Source organism: Taudactylus pleione, unplaced genomic scaffold, assembly GCF_031769625.1.
Source record: "Taudactylus pleione unplaced genomic scaffold, aTauple2 ptg000093l, whole genome shotgun sequence".
NCBI classification, from domain to species: domain Eukaryota; kingdom Metazoa; phylum Chordata; class Amphibia; order Anura; family Myobatrachidae; genus Taudactylus; species Taudactylus pleione.
In genome coordinates this window covers 35,967,851-35,995,063 of record NW_028284495.1, presented here as the reverse complement: position 1 = coordinate 35,995,063, position 27,213 = coordinate 35,967,851, and the positions used below count along the sequence as shown (strand labels likewise).

Genomic DNA, 27,213 nt, shown 5'->3' with positions numbered 1-27,213 from the left:
ATGATCTGATCAAAAACATGGAATATGGGCATTTGAGGTTCTGAAAAAGCAATAATCCAAGCTTTTGTGTGAACCACCTACACTGCATTTCTGCAAGATATTTCAAGCAGTCAATCATTCTGTGTGTAGTACAGTATGTGAGCAATAATGTGACTGTGCACACAAATCATAATTACTGTAATAGAGAGGCATCATGTCAGTCAGTGCGAAGTTACTGTAATAGAGAGGCATCATGTCAGTCAGTGCGAAGTTACTGTAATAGAGAGGCATCATGTCAGTCAGTGCAAGAGAAGATCCGGGACTCGGAGCAGACAGCGGCGGTCGCGTCAGGAGCGGGGATCAGCAATCGCTAGTACCCGGCTTTCTTTAGGATAAAACACCTCACCAAAAATTCTATGTATTGACAAAGACTAGGAACAGTCGAAACGCGTTGGTGTTGAGGTTTTTTATCCTAAAGAAAGGCCGGTACTAGCGATTGCTGATGCAAGGAGGAGATGTAAAGAAACTCTTATGGGAATCTACAATACTTGTTAAAAGTAAGCAAACAAGTGAGTGTGATATTTTCCTATGAACACGAGTGAGAGGTGTTGTAATCATAAATCTACGAATACATGAGGGCTAAAGATACCTTTATATGAGCGGAATATCTTCACACATGTAAGCACTGATGTGAGCATCCGAATAGTTCTATTGTTTTATAAAAGCCGTGTGACCTTTCGTCTGGATCAGATCACATGAAGCACTTGATTTAATAGTTGGAACTGTGGATCTATCCTCTTTAAGAATTAACTTTTTGGACTTACTACACTATAAGTTCTCTATATTGTTTATTCTGTTTTGTATATCCTGGGAGAGATATCCTTTGGGAAACATTGTGTGAATCAGAATAGGATTTTGGAACACAAATAGGAGGGTAACTCTATATGTAAAATATGGCCATATTAGATAACTATAAGAAAATATCCTTTCATTGGAGTGCAAAAATGTGACTGTTATCTTGTTGTTTGTATTTAAATCCAGTTTTTTATAACACTGGAATAAATTTTCAGCTGCTCCTTACTTGCGCTAAGGTTAGATATTTTTCTGTTGAAACAGCCTGTCAAATTTCAGTTAGAAGCTGATTGGTTGGTACTTTATCTCTCACCAAGGTTTGAACCATCTCCCCGTAGATTGTAAACTACACTGGGCTGTTGTGAATAACTGAAATAGTCTCTGTAAAGCGCTGTGTAATACGTGTGCACTATATAAAAAGCTGTTAAGAAACAAATAAAATGAATGAAACAGAAACACATAAAAAAACCAACAATTATATGATGATTCGAACTATGTAATTTTCTAATTGCAAATCATGATACATGTGGGAGAAAATGATTAACGTATTCAGAGCATTTCTTTTTAATTCTAGGAATGTTGGGCCTGCTGGGAGAAGATGGTGATGAGATACATAATTTTCTAATCATATGCTCAGATAACAACCACCATATATCTATGTTATGACTTTGATAATCAATAAGGATTATCTCAATGTCTGTTAGAGAGAATACACGCCAAAACAAAGCGCTGTCAAAATATTTTCCTTTCCTAACTTTTAGTTGCTCTAAATTCTAATGAGTATATTTTTCATCCAGAGCATGCGATTGATTTTACTTCTTCTCACGTGATATTAAAAGTAAAAAAAAAAAAAAAACAAGGATCAATACAGAAACTTTCGGAAACTTTTATCAGCGAAGACATCACAGATTGTCACGGCTCATACAGTCAGATGCATTAATAAAGACATTGATTTGCACATGAGGTTTGTGTGATAGACTGAAGTCATTTGCAGTATCTATGTATGGAAATTAAATATTGACTGATACAAAGTAAAACCAAATGTCACACAGTACAGGAACAGACACCAGGGCCTAAGATACAGTTTAAGGAAGTGGAAGGAAACTGCTGTTTATCAGATGATGTATTGACATGCTGCAGAACCCTGGCTTCATGCTATGCATAGAACGATATGACACAGCATGCTGGCATGCATCTAGATTAACTAATTTCTTCTTATGTATTGCAAACAGTTTGAAATCAGCAGTATTCTATTTACACATAATGCAAAAATGAATATTTTGTTTGTCAAAAACAAAAAACGTTTAGAACAAATGTTTTTCACATAAATATCCTCATATATACAGAAAATATGATTTCCTATAGCATAGGCAAACGCAGGGCGGGTTTCCATCTGCCTGGAAACCCCCCTTCCCAGCACATACCATGACCACAGTAGAAATAGTAATAGAATAGAATTTTGCTAGTGCTACATGTTCTTCTCAGTATCACAAATGAAATAATTAGCAACACCTGTTGATCTTTTAACATGTATCAGCCAGTAATAAATAACCTGTGCACCAAGTAGGAGATCTGGAAAACATGCACTGTTAGGGATGCACTGCTATAGAGCCCAATATGTACATATATGTCCAGGGAAGTGCTAGGTTCTTATGCTGCTCTTCCAGACTCCCGGACTTACTCTAATGCTCTGGAATGGTGCCCACATCTACAATAAAACCATTCAGCTCAGGCAGGATGGCCCTACTGCCGCATCAAATGACTTACTGTGATCCTGTATATGCTGGAATTATGACATTATTAAAGCTGGATAAGTACTAATTCTACCCTCTTCATGGACTGGCCACACTCGCTCTAAAATCAAGCATTTGGAAACCCCCTTCTAGAAATCCTGCTTTTGCCACTGTATACAGAAAGAATGGTATTAAAATATCTATTGTGAACAAAGTAGTAGATAATCTACAGTTATGAAAATCAGCCATTTGAAGTTAAATCAACTTCGCCATGAATAAGCCCCAAAAATGTGAGTATGTTGACCAAATTCTTAAATCTGCAAGTAGATTCAAAATCTAAACCTTTGGTGAATTATATTAATTTGGGCAATTTTATAAAAATGGGATTTACCTTCTAAGGAGCTGAAACAGAGTTGATTGCAAACTGGGAGTAAATTACTTTAAAACTCATGCAAAAATAGCATATTTCTGCCCATATGCTGAGCTGGAGATGGCACTCCATTCAACAACAGTAGCATATTGGTCTGGTTTATGTCACAGACTTTTAGGTCTGTGACATAAACCCTACGTTGTAAACAATTTATAAAAAAATGCTATAATACAGCAGAATCGTAAGCAAAAAGAAAATCTAAAAAAAATATTTATGTAAACACGTTGGCAATAGCATAATCTACTACCTAGCGATGAAGAAAATACCAATCAGAGTCAGCAGAACATTTGCAAACAGCCAATCACAATCTGTTCCTCAACGTCCAGTATTTGCACTTGTCCCTGACCATCCACAAATATTATGGCTTTCCCAGGCATATACTGTATGTGTATTTATCCCAGTCTGCATATGTTTGCAAGTTTGCAATGCCCTTACTGTACTTGGCTTATGCTAAAATGGTCTCGCATCTTGCTCTGTTTCTCCTACTGATATGTAAATGGCAGAATCACGCAAATCTGCATGGGTGCTTATGCATTTCAATGAGGTTTCCAGTAGGTGTATTCTACACTTAAAAAAATATATATATAATTAAGGAAAGCTTTATACTGTTCCCATCTAAAATACTTGTTTATACATAACTAATTTCAATGGTTTTGTGACAAAATCAAGTGTATGAAACAGTTTTTTTTTCCTGCCAATTACAATGGTGATTTTCCCAGATGGATTACAGTAAGGGCATGTTTTTCGTAGATTATCCCTTCTGAATAACTAGTAACTTCTAATAGATATTGCAATTTAAAATTTGTAATTTTACGAATTCTACCCCAATTGCCCTGTAGTAACTTTAGGTGATACTAAAATAATGTGAAAAGGATGTGAAAACACCCATTTTCACTTTCATTTAGTAAAAATAATGTTAATAAATAAAGCCCAAAGTCACCACATCTTCTGTATTTTCTGCCACTGCGTTTAAAGGGGCAATATATTAAATACAAACCACAGTATTGCTCTTATAAATGCAGTGGCCGAAAGTGGAAAAGATGTGGCGACTTGGAAAAGCTCTGCATAGTAAATTTCCTTATTTTTGGAATTAACCAGTTTCCCATACCACTTCTCTTATTCAGTATAAAACATACAATTCTCAGTGTATTTCTATGCTGTACTATAGGGATTTAGGCGGTCTTAAAATTTCAAAACCGCTGGCAGGTAAGTTAAAATTGCCGGAAAGAAAACAAATAAAAAAATCATGAAAAATTATGAAAAAGAAAAAACGCTATAGTTACCTGGCCATTCAGCATATGAGGGGGCTCAATACATTTATTTTAAGGGCAATCATTATGAATTGGGTAACAATTCTCTTATGGGACAATATTATTTAAATAATACAGTATATTAGGGGGTATGGCAAAATGAATCCATAATTTTATTAAATGACTAATATAATTTAATAATTATAAATAGACTGTTAATTGGGGAATACAAAGTATTTATGATGGAGGAATCAATTATAAATTTATGATGTGGACACCATTTTAGAGCCCCCATCTTAAATAAAGATACGTTTAATGATTTATGCTTCCTTAAGGTGCATATCCACTAGTGCAGTGGTTCTCAAACTCGGTCCTCGGGACCCCACACAGTTCACATTTTCCAGGTCATTTAGCAGGTGCACAGGTGTATTCATTATTCACTGACACATTTTAAAAGATCCACAGGTGGAGCTTATTATTTCAATTGTGATTCTGTGAGAAGACCTGGAAAACATGCACTGTTTAGGGTCCTGAGGACTGACTTTGAGAACCTGTGCACTAGTGGAACAACAGTACGATTACAACATAAAATAATTAATATCCAAATTAATTTAAAAAAGGCATGTCATCAAAACACCTTGAGAAAGACTCTAGGAGTTGAAACGTGTTGGTGGAAGGTGGGAGCGGACTAAGGCCCTCATTCAGAGCCGTACGCTCTGAGCAGAGCGCACACTCTGAATGAGGGCCGTCCTCCATAACTATGGAGCGTCCTCCTGGACGCTCGTATAGCTGTGGGTCACCACCCACAGCCTATACGAGCGTGCAGTCTTGACCATCGCGACCATCGAAACTGCGAGCCGGAGCCTGCGGTTGAGGTTTTCAACCGCAAGGCCCAGAGTGATTTTGGCTCTATCAGAGCCAAAATCACTCCCACTGACATCACTAGTGATATCAGTGGGGCCGGCTTCTGACGGTAGGCGTTCCCTTAGGAACACCCCCGTCAGGGAGGCACGCCCCCGGCACGCCCACCAAAGGGGGCGTGCTGTCAATCAACATCGACAGCACGCCCCCTTTGATCAGACACAACGAGCGAAGGACTTTCCTTCGCTCATCGCGTCTGGCGCATGCGCACGACGGAGCTCCCTCCGTCGTGCGCATGCTCAGTGCAGAACATCGACCCACTTGCGAGTGGACAGCCCCTGAATCAGGCCCTAAATCCAGGGAAGAACACCTAAAGGAACTATCTGCACTGATGTGCGCTCTTACAGGTTTTAAATCCGAATTGGAATCTACTTTAATACATGCTGGTGTACTGATTACACCTTTGTCTTTGGTACGCAGGATAGCCCCACAAATGGTGGTGTACTGATTACACCTTTGTCTTTGGTACGCAGGATAGCTCCACGCATGCTGGTGTACTGACTACACCTTTGTCTTTGGTACGCAGGATAGCCCCACAGATGGAGGATATATGATTTTCTCCCCTATGTGCTGAATGTGGGGACCGATGAAAGGAACTGTAGGAGACACAACATAGAATGTCTATGATTGATGAAGACTTCCTTTTAAATTGATATCTGACAGACAGAAAGATATATGAGATTGAACTGGATAAAGTTAATAAGTGAACTTTATTGACACGTGATCAAGAGGTTACCCGTCTGAGAGTGCCTGAGCCATTGTTTTATATTTGTAGTTTAGGAGTGAGTGACCTCTTCTTTTGGGGTTAAGTGTCAGCACTCACTGTGAAGCACAATTTTTTTCTGTTTTTATATTATATCTGTAACTAAGATATTGCCACACCAAATTTTTATTAGCATGAATTAACTCCCTGGGTGCAGAACAGTTGTGTATGTCACCTAAAAACTGATTTGACTGTGTATCAATGAGTGGAACTATGTAAATTGTACACAGTATTAGTGAATAATAAACAAAAATGTTCTCTGATTGGCCAGAATAAAGCAACATTTCGAAATGGTTTCCTTGGACACTTATCCGATACAGACTATCCACAATATTGTCTCAGCAAGTCTTGGAGCACAACAAAGCCCAGCATATATATTTTTTTTAACTTTGATAAATTTGTTAATTGTATACTTTTTGCTTTTTACAATATTCCTTTTTTAAACAAATATTATGTATACACATGAGGCGTAAATATTAAGAACAGAAGGTTGGTATGGCTGGGTTGGTATGGCTGGACTGCTTTGGGGTTGCACACTAGAACACTCTATTTAGATCTGCTGCCCTGGGGTGGCTGGCCTTCGCTGGCTTTTTCCGGTTCCGCGCCCCGAAATTTGACTTAGAAGTCGGAACCTCCAGTATCAGAGATGCCATGACACGGTCTGGAGGCTTAAACATATTTTTGCAAACATATGCAACTGAGATCTCTGAGTTATCTACCACCATGTAGTTTTTCAAGTTTTATTGCTGATATCATTCTGAGTGCTGGGGGATAACCTTTGCTATTTCTTGTATAGACTAACCCCTCCCTTTCATGCACCTGAGTGAAATTACTAAGGTGATTGAGCAGCTACCAATATGCAATGTAGAAGGTAAGAATAGTATCTAGCATGCAGAAACATTTACATTTTATTATCCAGCTGGTCAGTACTGGAAAATAGGGACACTTCTAGGTAGGGGCAAATATTTAAATTCAAAGGATGTCCCTAAAAATATGTATAGCTGACAACTCTGGAATAAAACAAATGCATAGCCATTTATATGGAATAATAATTATTATTAATAGAGTGCTCTAATAGCAGAAAGGTAAAGGCATTTGATCAAAAGAGGTTTATTAAAAAGATATTAAAATAAGCATGTTATGACAATACAAAATGAACCCTATTACAAGAGATTTGCCCGGAATGCCTCCATTTTGACATGTGAGAAACAATATATTAACAGTTATTGTCTAACTTATGTCATTATTCATATTCATATTATTTCGGAAAAAATACTGCGACTAAGAGCCCGCGCATGTGACGACTCACCATCGCTGCTACCCCCCACCGACGCTAAGCCCCGCCCCCCGCGACCTCCCGCTCCCTTCATTACACTTACCTGCATCCTCCTGGCCTCCGGTGATCTTCTCCGGGCTTCCCGATCAGGTGATCTCCCATACTGCACTGGGGCCCGATCACCTGATGACCGGGCCACAGTGCACTGTGGGAGACTAGCTGACCAGAGAGGAGCCATCACCGGAGGCCCGATCACCGGTCCCTGGATTCAGGTAAGTAAAAAAAAAAATGTAAATTATTTTTTTCTTTTTTTTACAGCAATCAGCTTGCGGTCTGTTTAGACCACATAGCTGATTACTGGTACCGGCTCCCGGCACTGCTCTCCCCGTTAGAGCAGAGTGGGAGTCTGGTAACCGGGGGAGACCCTGGATAACGCCACCTCCAGGTGGCGTTATTATCACAGGGCTTCCCCCGGTATTTTTTTACAATTTATTTTTAGTAACTCTGGCCGGATCACATTTCCCATTACAATTATGGGAAATGCGATCTGCTTTACTAAAAATAAGTGATACCTAGGGGTTGGAGTAGAATTTTACTAATTCTACTCCAATTGCCCTGTAATAACTATAGGTGATACTAAAATAATGTGAAAAGGGTGTGAAAACACCCTTTTTCACTTTATTTTAGTAAAAATAATGTTAATAAATAGAGCCCTATGTCACTATGAATATTGGTACAGCTCACAAAAAGCTGGCCCCCAACTGTTGTAGAACTACACATCCCTGCTACAGTTTTTCTATTTGGTCATGCTACAACGGTAATGTCTAAATCCCCTTCACGGAGAGGACCTTGACGTCATCAGCCAGTGTCCAGCGTCATTCCCTGCCATCCAAGTGGGCATAGAGGGGGAATATAACCATGTGGCGAGCGTAGCGAGCCACCGTGCCCGAAGCGTGGCGAGCGCAGCAAGCCCGCGAGGGGACAACAAACTTGTTTTAGTGGGGACAAAGTACTTCTTTAGCTGGCTGTCATGGGCAGGAACTGCACTTCCGTCCTCACTCACGTCACTTCCAGGTCCCTAGCACGAAGGGGAAATACAGCCAACCATGCTACAACTGTTGCAATGCATGTTGGGATGTGTAGTTTAACAGCTGGAGGGACGCTTATTGCCCATCCCTGCTTCAAACTGTGTAGCTGAAGTTTTGCCAGTCTTTTATGCTGATATTGAAATTATTTAATATACTCTACATCTGCTTTCACACTTGGATTATTCTGGTCATGTGAGCTCATTGCAGGCGCAACACCTATAAAACTGCCGTTAAACATTCCTTTGTTATATTTTATTTATTTTGAGCTGCAATGTGCTGTATGTGCTCACATTCTATGGTATTTTATTTACTATTTACTATCCTTCATCTACTTATTATGTTCTAACTTCTCAACACAAGATGCAGATTACTTTCTCAAGTAAGAAGTTTCTCTATTCGGAAGCTGTATAGTCGCTAAGGCAGACTGATGGAGTGGCATATATTTGAGTGACAGATGCCTGTGCCAAAGGGGGTGCAATGACATTTACTTTACACAGCAAATGTAGATGGACATAAATTACTCATATTTTTAATAAAATTCCATTCTTTCTGGGGCATGCCCAAGTGTATTATTAATTAACTTGACTTTTAATCTAGACGTAACTCATGTCTCTAGCATCCATGTCCAGATATAATATAAATGACATACAAATTTGATCTATCTATCTATCTATCTATCTATCTATCTATCTATCTATCTATCTATCTATCTATCTATCTTTATTTTAATATATAACATTTAGGTTAAAATAAGCATACCTTACATTGAGACATGTCATATCAGCAGTTACAGTTGATAACTGACAGTTCTCTACTGAAGCTGAGTGACATCACAAAGGCTGTTTATGATGTAACAATACACATAGGGCCTGGTTCAGCTTTGGGAACAGAGTAAGAAACAGCAAGTAACTGTGCATCTTGGTAAAACCATATTGCACCACAGGTGGGGCAAATTTAAAATGTGCAGAGAGATATTGATTTGGGAGGGACATGTCCTAAACGAAATCTAAATTGCAGTGTAAATATAAAGCTGTCCAACATTTGTGGGCTGCATGCAGAAGCAGACAGTATTTACCCCACATGCAAAACAAAATATATGTATTTGCACCCCTTGCATTGCAACATTGTCCAGGTGCACAATTACTTGCTTTATCTTACTCTATTCCCAAATCTGAATCAAGGGCCTGATTCAGAGCTGAACACTCTGACCAGAGCGCTCGCTCTGAATAAGGGCCCTCCTACCTGTTTTTGGAGCGTCCTCATGGACGCTTGCATAGCTGTGGGTTACCACCCACAGCTATAGCGAGCGTCCATGATGATGGTCACGATGGTCAAAGACTATCGTGACCATCGGGCTTGCGACGAGACCCTGCAGTAGGGTCTCGCTGCCGCAAGCCCAGGAGTGATTTTGGCTCTATCAGAGCCAAAGTCACTCCCACTGACATCATTACTGATGTCAGTGGGGCCGGACTCAGACGGTAGGCGTTCCCATGGGAACGCCTCCGTCTGGCAGCCACGCCACTGGCACGCCCACCAAAGGGGGCTTGCTGTCACTCACCATCGACAGCACGCCCCCTTTGGTGCGAGACCCCGAGCGACGTATTTCTCGTTGCTCGCTGGGTCTCGCGCATGCGCACGACGGAGCTCCCTCCGTCATGCGCATGCGCATTCCCCAAACATCGACCCGCTTGCGAGCGAACTTCCCTCGCGAGCGGGTCTGAATGACCCCCCAAGCTCATAGTCAGTATACTTAGGTGAAAAATCACCTCCTGCATGCATTTTGCCATTGCTATCTGTTTATAATCTAGCTATCATTTAGGTTACGATAAGCTTACATTACAAGGTCAGTAGGGATATTATTAACAAATGCAGTTGATAACTAACAGTTTTATAACAAGTCACATGGTCAGCCTATTGAGGATATAAATCACATGCTGCTTGCATTTCACCAATGATATCTATCTATCTATCTATCTATCTATCTATCTATCTATCTATCTATCTATCTATCTATCTATCTATCTATCTATCTAACATTATTTTTATATATAACATTTAGGTTAAAATAAGCATACCTATCTATCTATCTATCTATCTATCTATCTATCTATCTATCTATCTATCTATCTATCTATCTATCTATCTATCTATCTATCTATCTATCTATCTATGTGCTAATTAAGTAATGTAGTGGAACATGCCACTTTGCAGAGGTGTGAAGTTCCTATTTAGTGGAAATGCATTTCCCATTGTATTTGTAAATTTATAATTACGCATTTTTATGTAATGTATAGTCTATATATTCTCATTCTGCTCTCTGCTCTGTGGTGTAGTATTAAGAACCCAAATGCAAGATAGAGAAAAGTTTTCCGTGGAACAGTTATTCAGTTTATATTTTGCTGTAGAACATTAGAATGTTCCCTCTAAACTGAGCTATATGAGAAGCGCTGCAGATACAGTTTTAGCTCTTCTATATCTATATCTCTCATATTATGCTGTGTACACAATATGTGATATGTCGCTCAATCAGCCGAGAAACAACTTTGCATAGTGCATCTGTACATGTGTACAAAAGATATGTCTGTGAACGACGTCATTCACAGACATATCGCATTGGCACTGCAGCACAGCCGATGCTGATGTATATTGCAGGTATATCGGTATATCTAAATGCGTAAAAGAAATAGGTTAAACAGTAGCGATCCACATTAAATAGGGCAGCAATGGAACAATGGTGATAATCACAGATCACCTGAATAGCAAGCAGAAAATCGAAAAGATGTTCCCAAGCGCTCCTAATGGGAATTCAAAACAGTATATGACTGAAAATGTGTATTATATCTAAAGAGACTGAGGGCCTGATTCAGACCCGGTCACAAGCGCTGAGCGCTCGCAACCGGGTCGATGGTGGTCCACAGCGCATGCGCACGACGGAGCCGGCTCCGTCGTGCGCATGCGCGAGACCCGGCTAGTGACGGGCAATCCGTCACTCCGGGTCTTGCATCAAAGGGGGCGAGCTGTCGATGTTGAGTGACAGTTCGCACTGTTTGGTGGGCAGGCCGAGGGAACGCTTGCCGTTTGGGGGCGGCCCCACTAGAGCCGAAATCTCTCTGGGGCTTGCGATGAACAAGACCCTACCACAAGGGTCTCATCGCAAGCCCGATGGCCGCTCCATAAAAAAAAAAAAAGATGCCCTGATTCAGAGCTAGCGCTCTTTCAGAGCGTCCGGCTCTGAATCAGGGCCTCAGTCCAGTATCCAAAAGAAATGTCAGTAGTTTTGGGTGGAGCCACCAATAGAATTGGGTGACTATATTGTAGTCCCACCACTGTAAATATAACCAGTCCTTAAAAATTTAAATAAAGGTATAGTTCACCGCAGACTGGGAAGGTAACACTCTATAGGGGGAGCATATTAATACCCCTATATGTGCTTAAGTGTACCTTTCTCAAAAGGTCAATTCCGGTACGCATCCATTTGTCAGTTTTATATTCCTAATAAATTGTAAATGGTTTTATGCTATGATGGCAATCCTCTTTTTGTTTTACATGCACACTAATGTGAGAAGTCTGCATATAAGAGTATTCACTGTGAATGAAGGAATATAGCTGAAGGAATCTGGGGTGACGAACTGCGGTGAACTATACTTTTATTTCAATTTTTAAGGACTGGTTATATTTACAGTGGTGGGACTACAATATAGTCACCCAATTCTATTGGTGGCTCCACCCAAAAGTACTGACATTTCTTTTGGATACTGGACTGAGTCTCTTTAGATATAATACACATTTTCAGTCATATACTGTTTTGAATTCCCATTAGGAGCGCTTGGAACATCTTTTCGATATCGGTATATCTGGCTGTTTGTAGGGGCAGACCTGCAGATCACCTTTACACTGACTGCAGGGACCGCTGATAACTGACATCTCTACTGGGTGGGCAAATTGAAATGCCCGTCCAGTTGTGATGTCAGGCCAGATTGGTAAATGTGTATTGGCTTACCACTCGGTCAGGATCTGTGGGTCAGCGGACAAGTCAGCCAGGTGTGAGATGGAAAGTGCTTCTACCATGCCACAGGTGTACTAAACAAGACTGAATTATTAAAAAAAACTGATGTATTATTTCAAGTGGATTTATAGAAAGGCCACAATTCCCTGTGCCCCTAACAGCAGAATTTCAGGAGTAGCAGGCTGGCTTTTGTGTAATTATTTTACCACCATTTACCATCATTACACTGACACACAATCACATATATGTGGGTCACTGTAAACAATTAATTTATAGAATATAAACTTTTAAACAAATTTACAGCAGTTTTAGATATAGTGGTCGTGACTCCTCTTGTATCAATGAACTTTTAGACATATGTAGAGTTAGAGGTAGAGGTTGTTACTCATCATGATGAAAGGAACGGTCAAAGAAAGCAGAGACTGCAAACGTGGCTGTGGGCACCAACATTTCAGACCATGACCTGAGCATCACTGTGTGTTTTTTCAAGCTCACCATCACTCATGTTTCATCCAATTATTTTGAGGACGAGATTCAAAATGTCCCCCCCCATACCACCCACATAGATGTCCCTCCATTAGCTACCAGAGACATTTAAAAAGTTGGTAAGCATGACCTAAATATATTCTATAGTGGCTCTGCAGATATTACATGTTAGGAACACATATATTGATATTAAGTTTCAAGCTTGCAAACCTGACGGCATCCAAGAATCTGTATGTGGTTTTCTTAGTGTGTTCACCTGCTCCCAGTTCAGATCATTGTGTTCCCACTGACTGTAGCCACAAGATTGATATGGCTCATCAAAAGAACAGCTACCTGAAAGGAGAACAAAGAGGAAACCATCAATTAGAGCTAAATGATCTCTGTTTTCAATGAGACATGACATAGTTATCTACTTCGCATGTACTGGACTCAGAACAGCAATCATAATCATGTTTGTTACTCTTAACAGATTCATTCTTTACATATTTATTATATACATGTTAGTGTAGTTTCTCTTTGCCGTTTTTACAAAGAGGTAAAATAAAAAAAAAATTTTTTAGGCTTCTATTAGTTATTCATTTGTGATACCTATTCATGCTTTTTCCGATGCCATACTCTCCTCTATCAGTTGATTTTGGCAATATATATATATATATGGGCATATTCACTTACCCGCGGGACCTCTCCCGCGAGTAATTGATGGGTGAAAGTCCAATAAAGGGTAAAGCTATTCAATAGAATAGCTTTTTCCCCGCGTCCAAAAAACAGGACTTCCACGCGAGAACACACTGAAACCGCGAGAACTGCGGAATCAGTGTGTTAATATTGCTCGCGCGAGGCCGGATAGGGCGGCCTCACGCTGATTTTACCTTGCTAAAATCAAACAGCGGGGACTCGCGCGCGGGGTCTCGGGGACACCCGCGCGTGGAATCCCCGCTAATTGAATCCCGTCAAGCGCGTCAATTAGCCGCGGGGTTAATTGAATATGCCCCTTAGTGTTGCACTCTAGGACTGGCAGCATACAATAAAGAACAGCTATAGCAATCTTAATTCCAACTTTGTTGGAGAACTTTTGGAGATTGCTGTGCATTATTGAATGCTCCAAGTACACCTCTTCATGACAAAGGTGTTCTTTGATGACAGTGGCCTCACTTTCAGCAGGATAATGCACCCTGCAATGCTGCAAATTGTTCAGGAATGGTTTGAGGAACACGACCTCAAGTTAATTTAGCATCTGTGGGATGCGCTTGAAAAACAAGTCCAAGCCATAAAGGCACCACCTCACAACTTACAGGAGTTAAAAGGTCTGCTGCTAACGATTTTGTGCAAAATACCACAGGACAACTTCAGAGATCTTGTGGAGTCCATGCCTCGACAGGTCAGAGCTGTTTAGTAATGCAAGGGGGACCGACACAATATTGGGCAGGTGGTGAAAGGCAACATATGCCCTGTGCCGCCCTCGCCCCCTAAACCCGTGATGGCATGACATTTAGCCTAGGGGTCCCTTCGTTACAGCTTTGCACATGGTTTTAATGTTATGGCTGATAGATAGACAGACAGACAGACAGACAGACAGATAGATAGATAGATAGATAGAATTTGTCTTGAAAACAATCTACATTTACGATAATCACACTCCTTTGAACAATGCTTACTTTATCACTTAACATGTTCAATGACTAAATTTGCTGTGGTGTTTTTGTGTCTGTCATCTCTCACTCTTTCACTCCACCCTCTCTCTTGCTCTCTCTTATTTTAATCATTGACCTTTCCATTTCCACTCATCCAGCCGTGCATGTGCTGTCTAACTTAATTCTAACATAAACCAGTGACATGTAAGTGACAGTCTAAGCAGCCATACATCCAGGTGACTGATGTATGTTTATTGTACGCTTCAAATACTGTGTGTATCTGCAACAATTCAGCAAAATCAGCTTTTTTTCAGATGAGAAGCAACAGACTAAGGGCCTGATTCAGAGCCGGACGCTATTTGCGCTCGCTCGTTCAGAAAAAGGGGCCGGATATTTAAATTGAGCGCTCGCTCTTTGCGGTCTGTTGACGCCTCTATGTCTGAGCGAGCGAACGAAACATGTACTCGCTATTTTGTAAAGACGCCCCCTGGCCGCTTGCATCATACGTCAACTCCGCTATTTATTTGATTAATCGAGTACATCGAAAGGCATCTGAACTGCTCGCAGTACTTGTGGTAGGATTTTCCTACCGCAATCATGCGAACAGTCCAGGCTAACAAACAACCAAGTGACGTGGTCTATGACGCTGCTTTGTTAATTATGCACACCCTTAAAACGCCCGTTTTGACCGTTTGGCACGCCTGCGTTCGGATCTCCACTCCCCGTTTTCAAGCACCTTCCCCTGTTACCACCCACAAACGCCTCATCCTGTCACTCAAATTAGCAGGCACTCGCTATTTAGCGAGCGCTCGATTTCCGACCGCAATGACTGGTTGGCGCATGCGCATTACGACCCATACGCATGCGCAGATGTGCGAACATCGCTCGGAGCGAACGAGCGGCCGCTTACGAGCGGCTCTGAATCAGGCCCTAATTTCATAACCTTTCCTAAAGTGGTGGAGATGTGAGGAAGGTATGAGATTTCCTAATTACTGTGCTACAACTAATTTGGAAAATAAACCCCTCTCTTCCTTTTTCGTACTAAAGGCCCTGCACTGTGTCCCGACATTTTTACCTTAAAATAAAGATTTTCCTTACCTTTCCACCTAGTTAGCACCCCTATGCAAATAAATATGTAAATTGCCTCTGAAGAATCAATGCAAGTTTGGATTTGGATTGCAACTGAAATTTGCAATGTAATGGTGCATACACACGGTCAGATTTTTCTTCAGATCTGAACGATAACGATTTTAAAAATCGTTCAATCATTCATATCTGAAGGAAAACCTGACATATCTGACATGTTTGAACAATGAACAATGCGCGTTCCCGATGGTCAGATAACGATATCTGACATCTGATGTGTTTGCAGTCAGTTTTGGATGATTTCAGTCATTGTAATGCAGTCAAAAATCGTTCATAGTTCAAATCATTGGTCAAATCGTTCAGATTGTTCAATCGTTCATCTGACACATCTGACAAATCTGACCGTGTGTATGCACCTTAAGTGTGCCGTGAAAGGAAGGTACTCACAGCTAATAGGATTGACCCCTAAAGCTGCATACACACACAACGATTTTTTTAATGAACGATTTTAGTAAACGATTTTTTCCCTTGAAAAAATTTACTAAAATCGTTTACTAAAGTTGTTCATTTACTAAATGTCATGAACGATTTTTATGAACTACAAACGATTTTTGCATATTCCCTTAATGAAAATCGTTGAGTTGACAAGTCTGACTGAACTACAAACTACAAACGACAAACTACAAACGTGAACGCGCATGAACGATAATCGTTCATCGTTTGACTCAGAAAGTGAATGATTTTTGCAAACGATTATCATTAAAAAAATCGTTGTGTGTGTATGCAGCTTTAGAATTTAGGGCCTGATTCAGACCCACTCGCGAGCGGCTGTCCGCTCGCAAGTGGGTCGATGTTCTGGACTGAGCATGCGCACGACGGAGGGAGCTCCGTCGTGCGCATGCGCCAGACGCGACGAGCGAAGGAAAGTCCTTCGCTCGTTGTGTCTGATCAAAGGGGGCGTGCTGTCGATGTTGATTGACAGCACGCCCCCTTTGGTAGGCGCGCCGGGGGCGTGCCTCCCTGATGGGGGCGTTCCCACGGGAACGCCTCCCGTCAGAAGCCGGCCCACTGACATCACTAGTGATGTCAGTGGGAGTGATTTTGGCTCTGATAGAGCCAAAATCACTCCGGAGCTTGCGGTTGAAAACCTCAACCGCAGGCTCCGGCTCGCAGTTTCGATGGTCGCGATGGTCAAGACCATTGCGGCCATCAAACTGCATGCTCGTATAGCCTGTGGGTGGTCACCCACAGCTATACGAGCGTCTAGGAGGACGCTCCATTTTCATGGAGGTCGGCCCTCATTCAGAGCGTGCGCTCTGCTCAGAGCGTACGGCTCTGAATGAGGGCCTTAGTTTGAGCTTTCCATAAAACAGGTGAAATACTAATGGCACATTACAAAGAAAACCAAAAGGAGTTGTTTGGGAAATATATAATACATGATTATGTTTGAAACTTTTGCAAAAACAGACAAATGCACTCACTTTAGGTCTTAATTCTGAGTTGAGAGCAAAGCAAAACAAAACAAAAAAAACAGTAACTTTCCACCTTCGCAAAACCATGTTACACTGCAGGTAAGAGTTTAATCAAATACACTACATAAAACCAATTTACCCTGCTGTATATGTGGCAACAGCAACTGGCAGATGCCTCTAGATCACAGGTTCTCAAACTCAGTCCTCAAAACCCCAAACAGTGCATGTTTTCCAGGTCGCCTCACAGAATCACAAGTGAAATAATTAGCTCCACCAGTGGAACTTTTAAAATGTGTCAGTGAGTAATGACTGCACCTGAGCTTCTGCTGGGTGACCTGGAAAACGTGAACTGTATGGGGTCCTGAGGACCGAGTTGGAGAACTTCTGCTCTAGACAATAGGGCATTTGTTTTATGTTGTAAAAGAAGTATGAAGTAGTTTGCTGCGGGTGCGGCTGTTCTCCCATGCACTTGTCCGAAAAACCCTGATTATGGCCCAGGTATCAAAAATGTATTATTGCCAAAGTTCCTTTCTGTTACACACAAATAAACAGTATTCACTGGTTTAAAGACACAAAAGTGAGGTCATATTGGAAAAACAAGACATAAACCATATGGACACATTTGGCATCTTTTTATTTACTGTGTAAAGGGAATAAACACAGTAGAAATGACAGCTACAAATGTAATCAAGTTTTTACTCATCAAATTCTGTTATATGTATTGATGTGTTAGGTACAGGATGCCGGCACTGGGGATCCCGGTGGTCAGAATCCCAATGCCGGCATCCAGACTGGGTTAAAATACTGACAAGGGCCGGTAAGTACCCTGACCAAACCCCTATCCCTAGTGCCTTACCCTAACCCTCCCCCCTAGTGCCTAACCCTCCCCCTCTAGTGCCTAACCCTCCCCTAGTTCCTAACCCTAACCCTAGTGCCTAACCCTAACCCTCCCCCTCTAGTGCCTAACCCTAACCCTCCCCCTAGTGCCTAACCCTAACCCTCTAGTGCCTAGCCCTCCCCCTCTAGTGCCTAACCCTAACCCTCCCCCTCTAGTGCCTAACCCTCCCCCTCTAGTGCTTAACCCTCCCCCTAGTGCCTACCCTAACCCTCTAGTGCCTAGCCCTCCCCCTCTAGTGCCTAACCCTAACCCTCCCCCTCTAGTGCCTAACCCTAACCCTCCCTCTCTAGTGCTTAACCCTAACCTTCCCCCTCTAGTGTCTAACGCTCCCCCTAGTGCCTAACCCTCCCCCCTAGAGCCTAACCCTCCCCCTCTAGTGCCTAACCCTCCCCCCTAGTGCCTAACCCTCCCCCTCTAGTGCCTAACCCTAACCCTCCCCCTCTAGTGCCTAACCCTCCCCCTCTAGTGCCTAACCCTAACCCTCCCCCTAGTGCCTAACCCTCCACCTAGCACCAGTACTTACTGTCGGGATGCCGGCGCCGGGATTCTGACTGGTATCGGGATTCCAGCGTCGGTATTCTACCGGGATGCCGGTATTCTGGTATATAATATTGATTATTGTGATCAATACTTGACTACAGTAAAGTCTGTTGACCTCAGGTGAAGATACATATACACTCACTGTATGATACTTGAGTAGTTACTGCAACTTTTGGTTATAATTGAATATATTAATAAACAAACATTAAAACATAACATAAATCAACAGATCAAAAGACTGGCAACTGAAGCAGTAAAGGTTTTACTTACAAATATAAACTAGGTTATACTGGCTTTATCTAAAAGACACTTAGGGCCAATTTAATTGTTTTATTGCACCTGATCTCCCATCTAAAGTGATGGGAGATCAGGGGGAGGGGCCATATTCAGCTGCTTTTGAGCGATCATTCCTTTTCGTGCATGTCACACCCAAACAGACAGGGTTTAGGCGTGTAAAATGGCTAAACTCGTCTATAGTCCTGGTTACTGCACCCAAACAGCAGTTCGGGTGCCCAAAACTAGAACTTTTCGAACATTTTTGCTCCCCACCTAAGGAGGATGAGAGCAGAATTGTGCCCAGGCGCGGCATTTGTGCCTGAACAGAGCAACAACAATTGCTCCGCCGGGCGCCCTTTAGGTACAGCCGCAGGTGCAAATAATTGAATAGCCCCCATATAATATGACAAACATGCTGATATCCAGTTGCAACTACACCAACTTAGAGGAGTACAGGCTTTATCACCACTACCTTTATAGGCTGAGACTTGGCATTAACTACATTTCATCTTGAGACGGACATAACCTGACAATTCCAAGAACCGGCAGCACAGACAGTAGGTATTTTTTTTTATGTAACTGGGTAACGAGCATTATATGGAGGACTGGGGTGGAGCAGCCTGGGATGGGCTAATCACTAAGGGTCTCATTTATCAGCAAGTTTTATCACTCACAACGAGTGATAAAACTTGCTGTGTATTATAAATGGTGCACCAGACAATCAGCTCCCAACTGTCATTTTTCAAACAGATGACAGTTGGTAGCTGATTGGCTGGAGCACCATTTATCATACACAGCGAGTTTTATCACTTGTTGTGAGTGATAAAACTTGTTAATAAATGATGGCCTAAATGTTTTATTTATCTGTACATACACCCTTGTCCACAGAACCCCACACCTAGCTGTCCAGTGACAACCAACATTGCTATGGTTGCACAGTCACATAGAACCATATGCATCATATAATAATGACAAAATATTTATGGCTAAAAAGTGAAAACACATAAAACAATTGAAAGAAAATTATCATAGTGATGTGTCCAAAAAAATAAAAAACCCATGTTCACCTGAGGACCTTGTTATCTTTAGTTTTTTAAATACATAATCCATAATCTTAGTCCACCGTACATTCTACTTCAAAAGACCTGCATCAAACACTTAAGAAGTGAATAATTCAGGGAAGAATATCACAGTGCTGAGTCAGTGGTGGCTCCAGAGGTAGGTCTGCAGCACAGTCCAAAATTCAAATAGGGAAGCCACATCAACTGCCACCCCAAACGCTGCCAAACATCACTGGCAATTGGTGTGGCTCCCCTATTTGAATTTTGGACTGCGCTGCAGCCCCACCTCTGGAGCCGCCACTGGTGCTGACCACACACTCTAACCAAACATAGTAACATGACTGCCACAGAAAATAGTAATAAGTTAATGACAATCTATTTATCAAAATTGACTAAGCCTGTTACCACATTGGCCTATCTATCCCCATTGCCCTTGGACCCTCCCTCTGGAATCTCCAGCGAGAAATGGACACAAAGTAGTCAAGTATGATTAAGACCTCTTACAAGCTGGTGTAAAAGCATAAAGCACACACTAAAACATTTAATACTCATTTTACCAGTGTTTTAAAGCTCTCTTTAGGGTTCTTGATACTGTACATTCATATCAGTTACTGTAAATGTAAAAAATGTGTAGAAATACTAATGAGGTAACACTGGAATCAATGATTTTTATTTTTTTTTGTGTTATTTAACCATTTTAAATTTACACAAAAGATAAATACAAAAATCCGATGTATAGAGGATAAGAAATGAGGAGGTATAGGTCACCATACAGAAAAGTAGATCAGGCATAAACCTACACAGCATGAAATACATAACGATGGTGACACGTGCAACATCCAATATAAAATATACAGATATACTTTGTAAATGAAAAGAAAATTAAAGAGTTGAAAAACAAGGCAATCAGCTCTCAGCATCAAAAACAAAAATGGGGGGTTCATAGTACTATTAAATTAGAGGGGGCGAAATAAATAAAAAAATTAAAGAATTAAAAATAAAGTATAAGGAGAAATAGAGTGAGAGTAGTTCAGACACATCCAAGGTCCATCTCCAAAACCGTAGGAAGCAGGTCTGAGCTCAGCCTGCCAGAGGCATACGGGGATTCCAGCCATTTAGCCCATGCTGTCACCTCTTCGATTCTATATAAGAAGACATACTGCTCATGCCTGATACCATTATTCATTAAAGTAAGCCAGTATACAAAGTGAGGCCCCGAGGGAGCTAGCCAATCATGAGCTGCAGTATACAGACTTTAGCTAACATTAAGGAGTGAAGAACATAACGTCTAGAATATTTATCTATCATTTCCTCATCTAAAACATATAACACACATAGCTTTGGAGACAATGACTGTAGATACACACCGGTAGGGGAGAGCATTTGTACCACTTTAGAACAAAAGACTAAGATCTCAGGACCGTTACAGAGGAGATTCTAAAATGTACCCTCAAGACCCAAAATCCACCAGAACATAGCCTACTGATTCACTAAGAGTTAGTGATAACACTAATAAGATATTTTCTTTTAAAAAATTAAAAAGACAGCATGGAGCGATTGTAAAAAAAAAAAAAAACAACAGTTGTCATTTATATTTGCATGCAATTTAAAAGACACTTTGCTCAATAATTGTGCATTTTGCTAAATTCTGGTGGACTAAAGGGTTTTAATCAATCATCAAAATTAACATTTTCACCTACTTTTGTAGAAATTAAGGTTCAGGGCCATTCATCATAAAGGTAATGCAGGACATATCACTGATATCTGCTGCTTACCTTTCAATCCTGATCTGTCCCGCTGTGCCAATACACTAGTATGGGGACCTAAATCCATTCAAAGCTTGACTGTGGGATCAGTCTCTATCTTCAGATAGCGTTTGCTCCCGTACCCCCTTGGTTCAGAAAAGTGACCCTTACAGATCCGTCCGCCCCTGTTTGGCCCCTTCTGCCAGATGCAGGGGCTTTGTGCGCCTGCGTGAAGCCCAGTTCATGCAAGCGCACTAGCACTTCCAAGTCAGACTCGACATTGCTAAGTTTCTCTGCTCCGAAAGGAGCAGTGAAGGAGATCGCGGAGACAGCTGAATTTCTGGTTCAGCTGTCTTCACACCGGAGCAATGTTGAATTGTATCCACCGCTGCTACTCACAGTGCGTTAGATACGTAATTATTGGGGGCCACCCAGCCTCCGATAATTAACATGATGAATGGACCCCTTAATGTTAATATTTTCATAGCTAGCATTATGGGATTAGGCCAAGAGAAGAGATCTGTAAAATACAATTAAGGTTTTAAAATCATACCCAGCAATGGAGTTGAGAAGCAAACAACAATACAATGAACTAACTGTGCCATAAATAATTAATGTTTGAAACTTATGGATGAGACTTGGGGACACATGTTAGCCACTTGGGTGATATAGGAGTGTATATCAAGGTAAAGACAGAAAATGCACTCATCAGTGTGTAGTCAAATTCCAATTGTCTGTATTGACTTGCATACATTAATCTAACATAGCATGGGAGAGAAGGTCATCTGTCCCGCTAGTGGTGGTCAAGTACAAATGTTCTATTCGGGTCCTTCTTCTTCATTTTTGTTGCCCCAATCCAGATGCCTCCTCTGGCTTATTCCTAGTCCTGGCCCTGCACAATAGATTGCATAGCTATAGTTATTCCTTTGGATTCTACATTGCAATAATCCATAACAAGTAACTCAAGAGTGAAGCTCAGCTCCCGTAATAAAGCAGAGCACAAACCACAGATTTAAGCTTTTCACTTGTTCAATTTCTATCAATCTTATCTAAAGATAAAAATTTCTATTTGTAAGCATCTCAGAATGGAGATGGCATGGAAGGCCGCTTCCCAACCTATAAATAAATACAGCCATGCAATTTTCCAACAGAGGAAGGTTAAGAATGTCTAAGAAGATAAGAAATGTTACCAAGAAATTTAAAATGAATGGTTCAAAAGTTGACTGCAAATTTGTATTGAAGTTTCTTGATAACACAAATGGCAGTGAAATAGTTTGTATGACTTCAGAAAAAAGCACAGTTCAAAGAAACGCAACCGGTGAGTAAGATGAAACAAATGCGGCTATTTGTGAAGTGTGTGCAGATCGGAATATGGCAATAGCAGATGTCACACAAACTGCTTCTCAATAAGCAAGCAGAATGAAATTCATATTTCCCTATTGGTTTCTATGAACATCAGCTGAATCAATCTATAATTTTATGAGGTCATTGAAATGAAATAGAATTGACATTTTCTTTGCAATGAGAAAACACAGGGAAGCCAAGATTGCTAAATTAATTATGGCTCAGTAAATTTAGTAACTCTTATTATTATGAAATAGCCTGTACAGCTGTATTGATAATATTATATGCCACCTTTGGGCAGGAAATAAATGTGAATTATTATTTTTATTATTTTTTTCTATTGTCGTCTTTAACTTTTAGTAGAGAGACTGTAAATAACATACTGAATTACTGAAATCACACACACAGGTAACTCCTGGGATTTTTTGCATTGTTCTAAAAATGGTATGATAACTGATGTTTTCCAGTACATGAATCAGGTCTGTCAGCTTATGGAAGTTTCTTATCTGCAGTCATTCAGCTCAGTTAAGAACATTGTCCATGGCATTTTAGTTGATGGCACAAACGCAGGGCCTTTGCAAGCCCAGGAGGTGCCACCACCCCACGCAGAAGCAGTTCAGTCCTCCTCCACTGGCACTGTGCCCCATCCACGCTGCTTGTTATCTTTACAGATGGGAGATGGGAGTAGGATCCTCAGTTTGGAACATACGTGCCTACTCTCCCGGAAGGTGTAGGAGACTCATGTTTTTTTGGGTAGTCCCCTGGACTCCCGGGAAGAGTGAGTGAATCTTCTGCATCCTTCCAACTTCATAGTGAAATGGGCAGGATGGGGAGACAATATGTACGGGGCTAAAATGACTGCATAATTTTAGCCCCGCCCCTTCCTGCAGCTTTTTGCCACAACTGAGGCAGGACCTAATGACGTGAAGAGCCCAGTCCGCCCTAGAAATGGTCAGCTGCATCTTCTCTCCATTTAGGTGCAACTAAATGACAGCAAGTATGGTTTGGATCTTGGCTTTGACATCATAGCCAATCCTCTTAGTCCCAGCAACACTGATATGGAGTACCAATCTTCTGAGGAAGAGCACTAGATGCTCGAAATGCATTAAGGACCGCATACTGTAGCTGCAAATAATTAACCTACACCTGCTGCCGACACCGTATGTGATACACTGTGGACAAAATCCGGATTTTCTACATTGCATACCAACGCTGAAAGTCTACCACCATCTAGTACGCAGGCTCACAGACCTTTATTTGCTGCATTATTTTATGCATTTATATGCAAATTATATGTTCTATAATTTAATCTGCTGATATAGGTTTATGCACCCATAGTATTACTTACCTCTCTGGAGTCCCACGTCGGCGCAGGGGTCCGATGCTGTGAAAACGACTGTCGCGGCCATTTTCCCGGTGACCTGCGCATACTCTATAGAATCTGGGCCCACTCTAGTGCCCAGAGTCTATAACTCCGGCGCCGGCTGCGCACAGCTCGGTGTGCTGCCGACCGCCGGACAGAGAGGAGGAGGCCAGTGTCAAGGACTGCACACGGGCCCCCTCCTCTCTAGAAACGCCCCTGTGTTTATGTATGGTCAAATGTGGACCAAATAAATTGTCACTTTTTTTTTTACAATATAGGTTTATTGGATTTAGTAAAACACACACAAAAAAAGAGGAGCACAATACAGATCATCAGTAATCGTACCATTAAAATAACCTCATATACATACAGAAATATATGAATAGCAATCAGTGGCGTAACTAGGGTATTTGAAAAGGGAGCCCCCCCCTCCAACACCCCGAGATGTGCGCGTGCCGAAGGCGCACGCGGGGGAAAATGGGCGTGGTCACTTAAAAATGGGGCGTGTCAACATGACACACCCCTTTATTTTCACGCTGAACATTCCTATCCATATGCACCTTAACCCCAGTAGTACCCCTTATACCAGTGTTGGCTAACCTTGATACTCCAGCTGTTGTGGAACTATATATCCCAGCATGCCCTGCCACAGTTTTAGCATGCCCTAATAGCAAAACTGTAGCAGTGCATGCTGGGTTATGTAGTTCCATAACAGCTGGAGTGTCAAGGTTAGCCAACACTGCCTTATACAGTACCCCCAGTATGCAGTTGTGGTCCCTCTTATGCAGGCCCATAGTAGTGTCCCTTATACAGTATCCCCAGTAGTGGTCCCCCTTATACAGCCCCCAATTAGTTCCCCTTACTCAGTACCCCCAGTAGTGGCCCCCCCAAATGCAGTGCCCCACGTAGTGTTCCCCCTTATGCAGTGCCCCCAGTAGCAGACCCCACAATGCAGTGCGCCCAGTAGCGGTATCCCCTTATGCAGTGCCCTTTATATGGTGCTCCCAGTAGTAGTCCCCCCCCTATCCAGTGCCCTTTATATAGTGCCCCCAGCAGTAGTCCCCCCCATGCAGTTTTCCCAGTAGTGGTCCCCTTATGCAGGCACCCTGTAGTGATCCCCCCTATCCAGTGCCCCCTGTAGTGGCCCTTCCTATTATTGCCCCCAGTAGCGGTCCCCCGAGTCTAGTGCCTCTTGTAGTAGGCCCCTTTTATAATGCCCCCAGTGGTAGTTCCCCCCCAAGTAGTAGTCCCCAGTAGAGTAGGTCCTCCCAATGGCGCCCCCAGTAGTAGCCACCCCTCCCCCAGTAGAGGTCCCCCCAGTAGTAGCCACCCCTCCCCCAGTAGAGGTCCCCCCAGTAGTAGCCACCCCTCCCCCAGTAGAGGTCCCCCCAGTAGTAGCCACCCCCCTCCCCCGTTGTGCAGATAGGTTTAAAAAAATAATTATATATATATATATATATATATAAAAATATACTTACCTGAATCTCTGCTCCTGGTCCTGGTCATGCTCGCGACGCCGCTCCCGCCCGGGTTGGCGCGCTCAGCATTATGGGACAGACGTCATGACGTCATGACATCAGTCCCATTACCCACTGCAGGAGCCGGACGGAAGTCCGGCTCTTGCAGTGGGTGCTGCAGCAGTCAATGAGAGTCTATCTGACTCTCATTGGCTGCTGTTTAACACACGCATCGCCGCCAGCGCTGGCGGCGATGCGTGTGTTATGCACAGTCTGAGCCCGCCTCCTGGCGCTATTGGGCAAGCGCTCAGGGGGAAGGAACGGGCTCAGGCGTGCAGCACAGGACCGGCGCTGGAAGCCTAGCGCCGGTCCTGTGTAAATGTGTAGCGCTGACCGCACTCATTGCGGTTGGCGCTACACTGGCTAACTAGGGCGGGCCGGTACCGTGGCCGGCGGCGCCCCCCCCCCGTGCCGCCGGTCCAACGGCGCCTAGGGCACGCACCCCGCTCGCCCTGCCCTAGTTACGCCACTGATAGCAATATAATGAAAAATGGCTTAACAAAAATAATAATCTTAACATAAAACATTAGACAGCACAAAGGAGGGGAAGAGGGGAAAGGGAAGAGTAGGGGGAGGTAGAGAATTATAGCAACAATTATCTCACATAATAAACAAACTATCAGCATATAGCGTTGTGTCTTAGAATTAATTGCTCATCATGTTAAAGGCTGCAGAGGACTTAAAGTCAAGCCATGGGCCACAAACAGCACTAAATTCTTCATTTCTTTCCACCCCCAATATAAGATCATCCATGGTCATGTAGAGATCTAATCTATCAAACCATTCATGTATGGTGGGTGGAGAAACAGACCTCCAGTGAACAGGGATCACCACCTTGGCGGCACTATTAAGATGCTTAAGCAGAGACTTTTTATAAGCCACTATAGGACCAGGGACTAGGTTTAATAACCAAAAGGAGGTATCAGTGGGTGTGTCTCCGCCTAAAAGTATATCACATAGAGAGAAAACTTTCTTCCAAAAGGGTCTTAAAATTGAGCAGTCCCACCATATATGAAGTGGAGAACCTATCTCTTGACTACATCTCCAACAGCTGTTAGACATGTTGGGGAACATTTTCTCCAAGGTCAGGGGGCATCAATACCAACGGGACAAGACCTTGAACTGGGTTTCTATTACTGAGTAACTAACGGAACATGAGAAGGTAGTAAGAAAAATCTTCTGCCAGTCCTTCGGATTTAATTGAAGTTGCAATTCACGTTCCCAATCTCCTGTGAATTTGGGCAGGGTTGAGAAAGAGTTCTCAAACAGGAGTTTATAGCCTTTGGAGAGAAAGTGCGTCGGGCGGGAAAACGCCAGACACATGTCCTCAAAAGCGGTTAAAGATCTCCCACTAGTCAATCGTAGGTCTCTGCACTGAGCAAAATGTTTTAACTGTAGGTAACGCCAAACCTCAGAGCTTGGCAAGGACCATGCCATCTGTAATTCACAAAAGGGCAACACACCCGCACTTCCCACCAGCTGGCCAACACGTGTCA

General features: G+C 42.2%; 1 protein-coding gene across 6 annotated transcripts in view; it reads right to left on the bottom strand.

Annotated features, from left to right (window-relative positions):
- The window catches only part of PTPRM (protein tyrosine phosphatase receptor type M), a 900,933-nt gene that overhangs the window by 663,078 nt on the left and 210,642 nt on the right, over positions 1 to 27,213 (bottom strand). For all 6 annotated transcript variants that reach the window (XM_088469672.1, XM_088469673.1, XM_088469674.1 and 3 more), the window contains exon 2: positions 12,995 to 13,117. In XM_088469672.1, the coding sequence (XP_088325798.1) occupies positions 12,995 to 13,117 (123 nt within the window). The remainder of the gene's footprint in view (positions 1 to 12,994; positions 13,118 to 27,213) is intronic.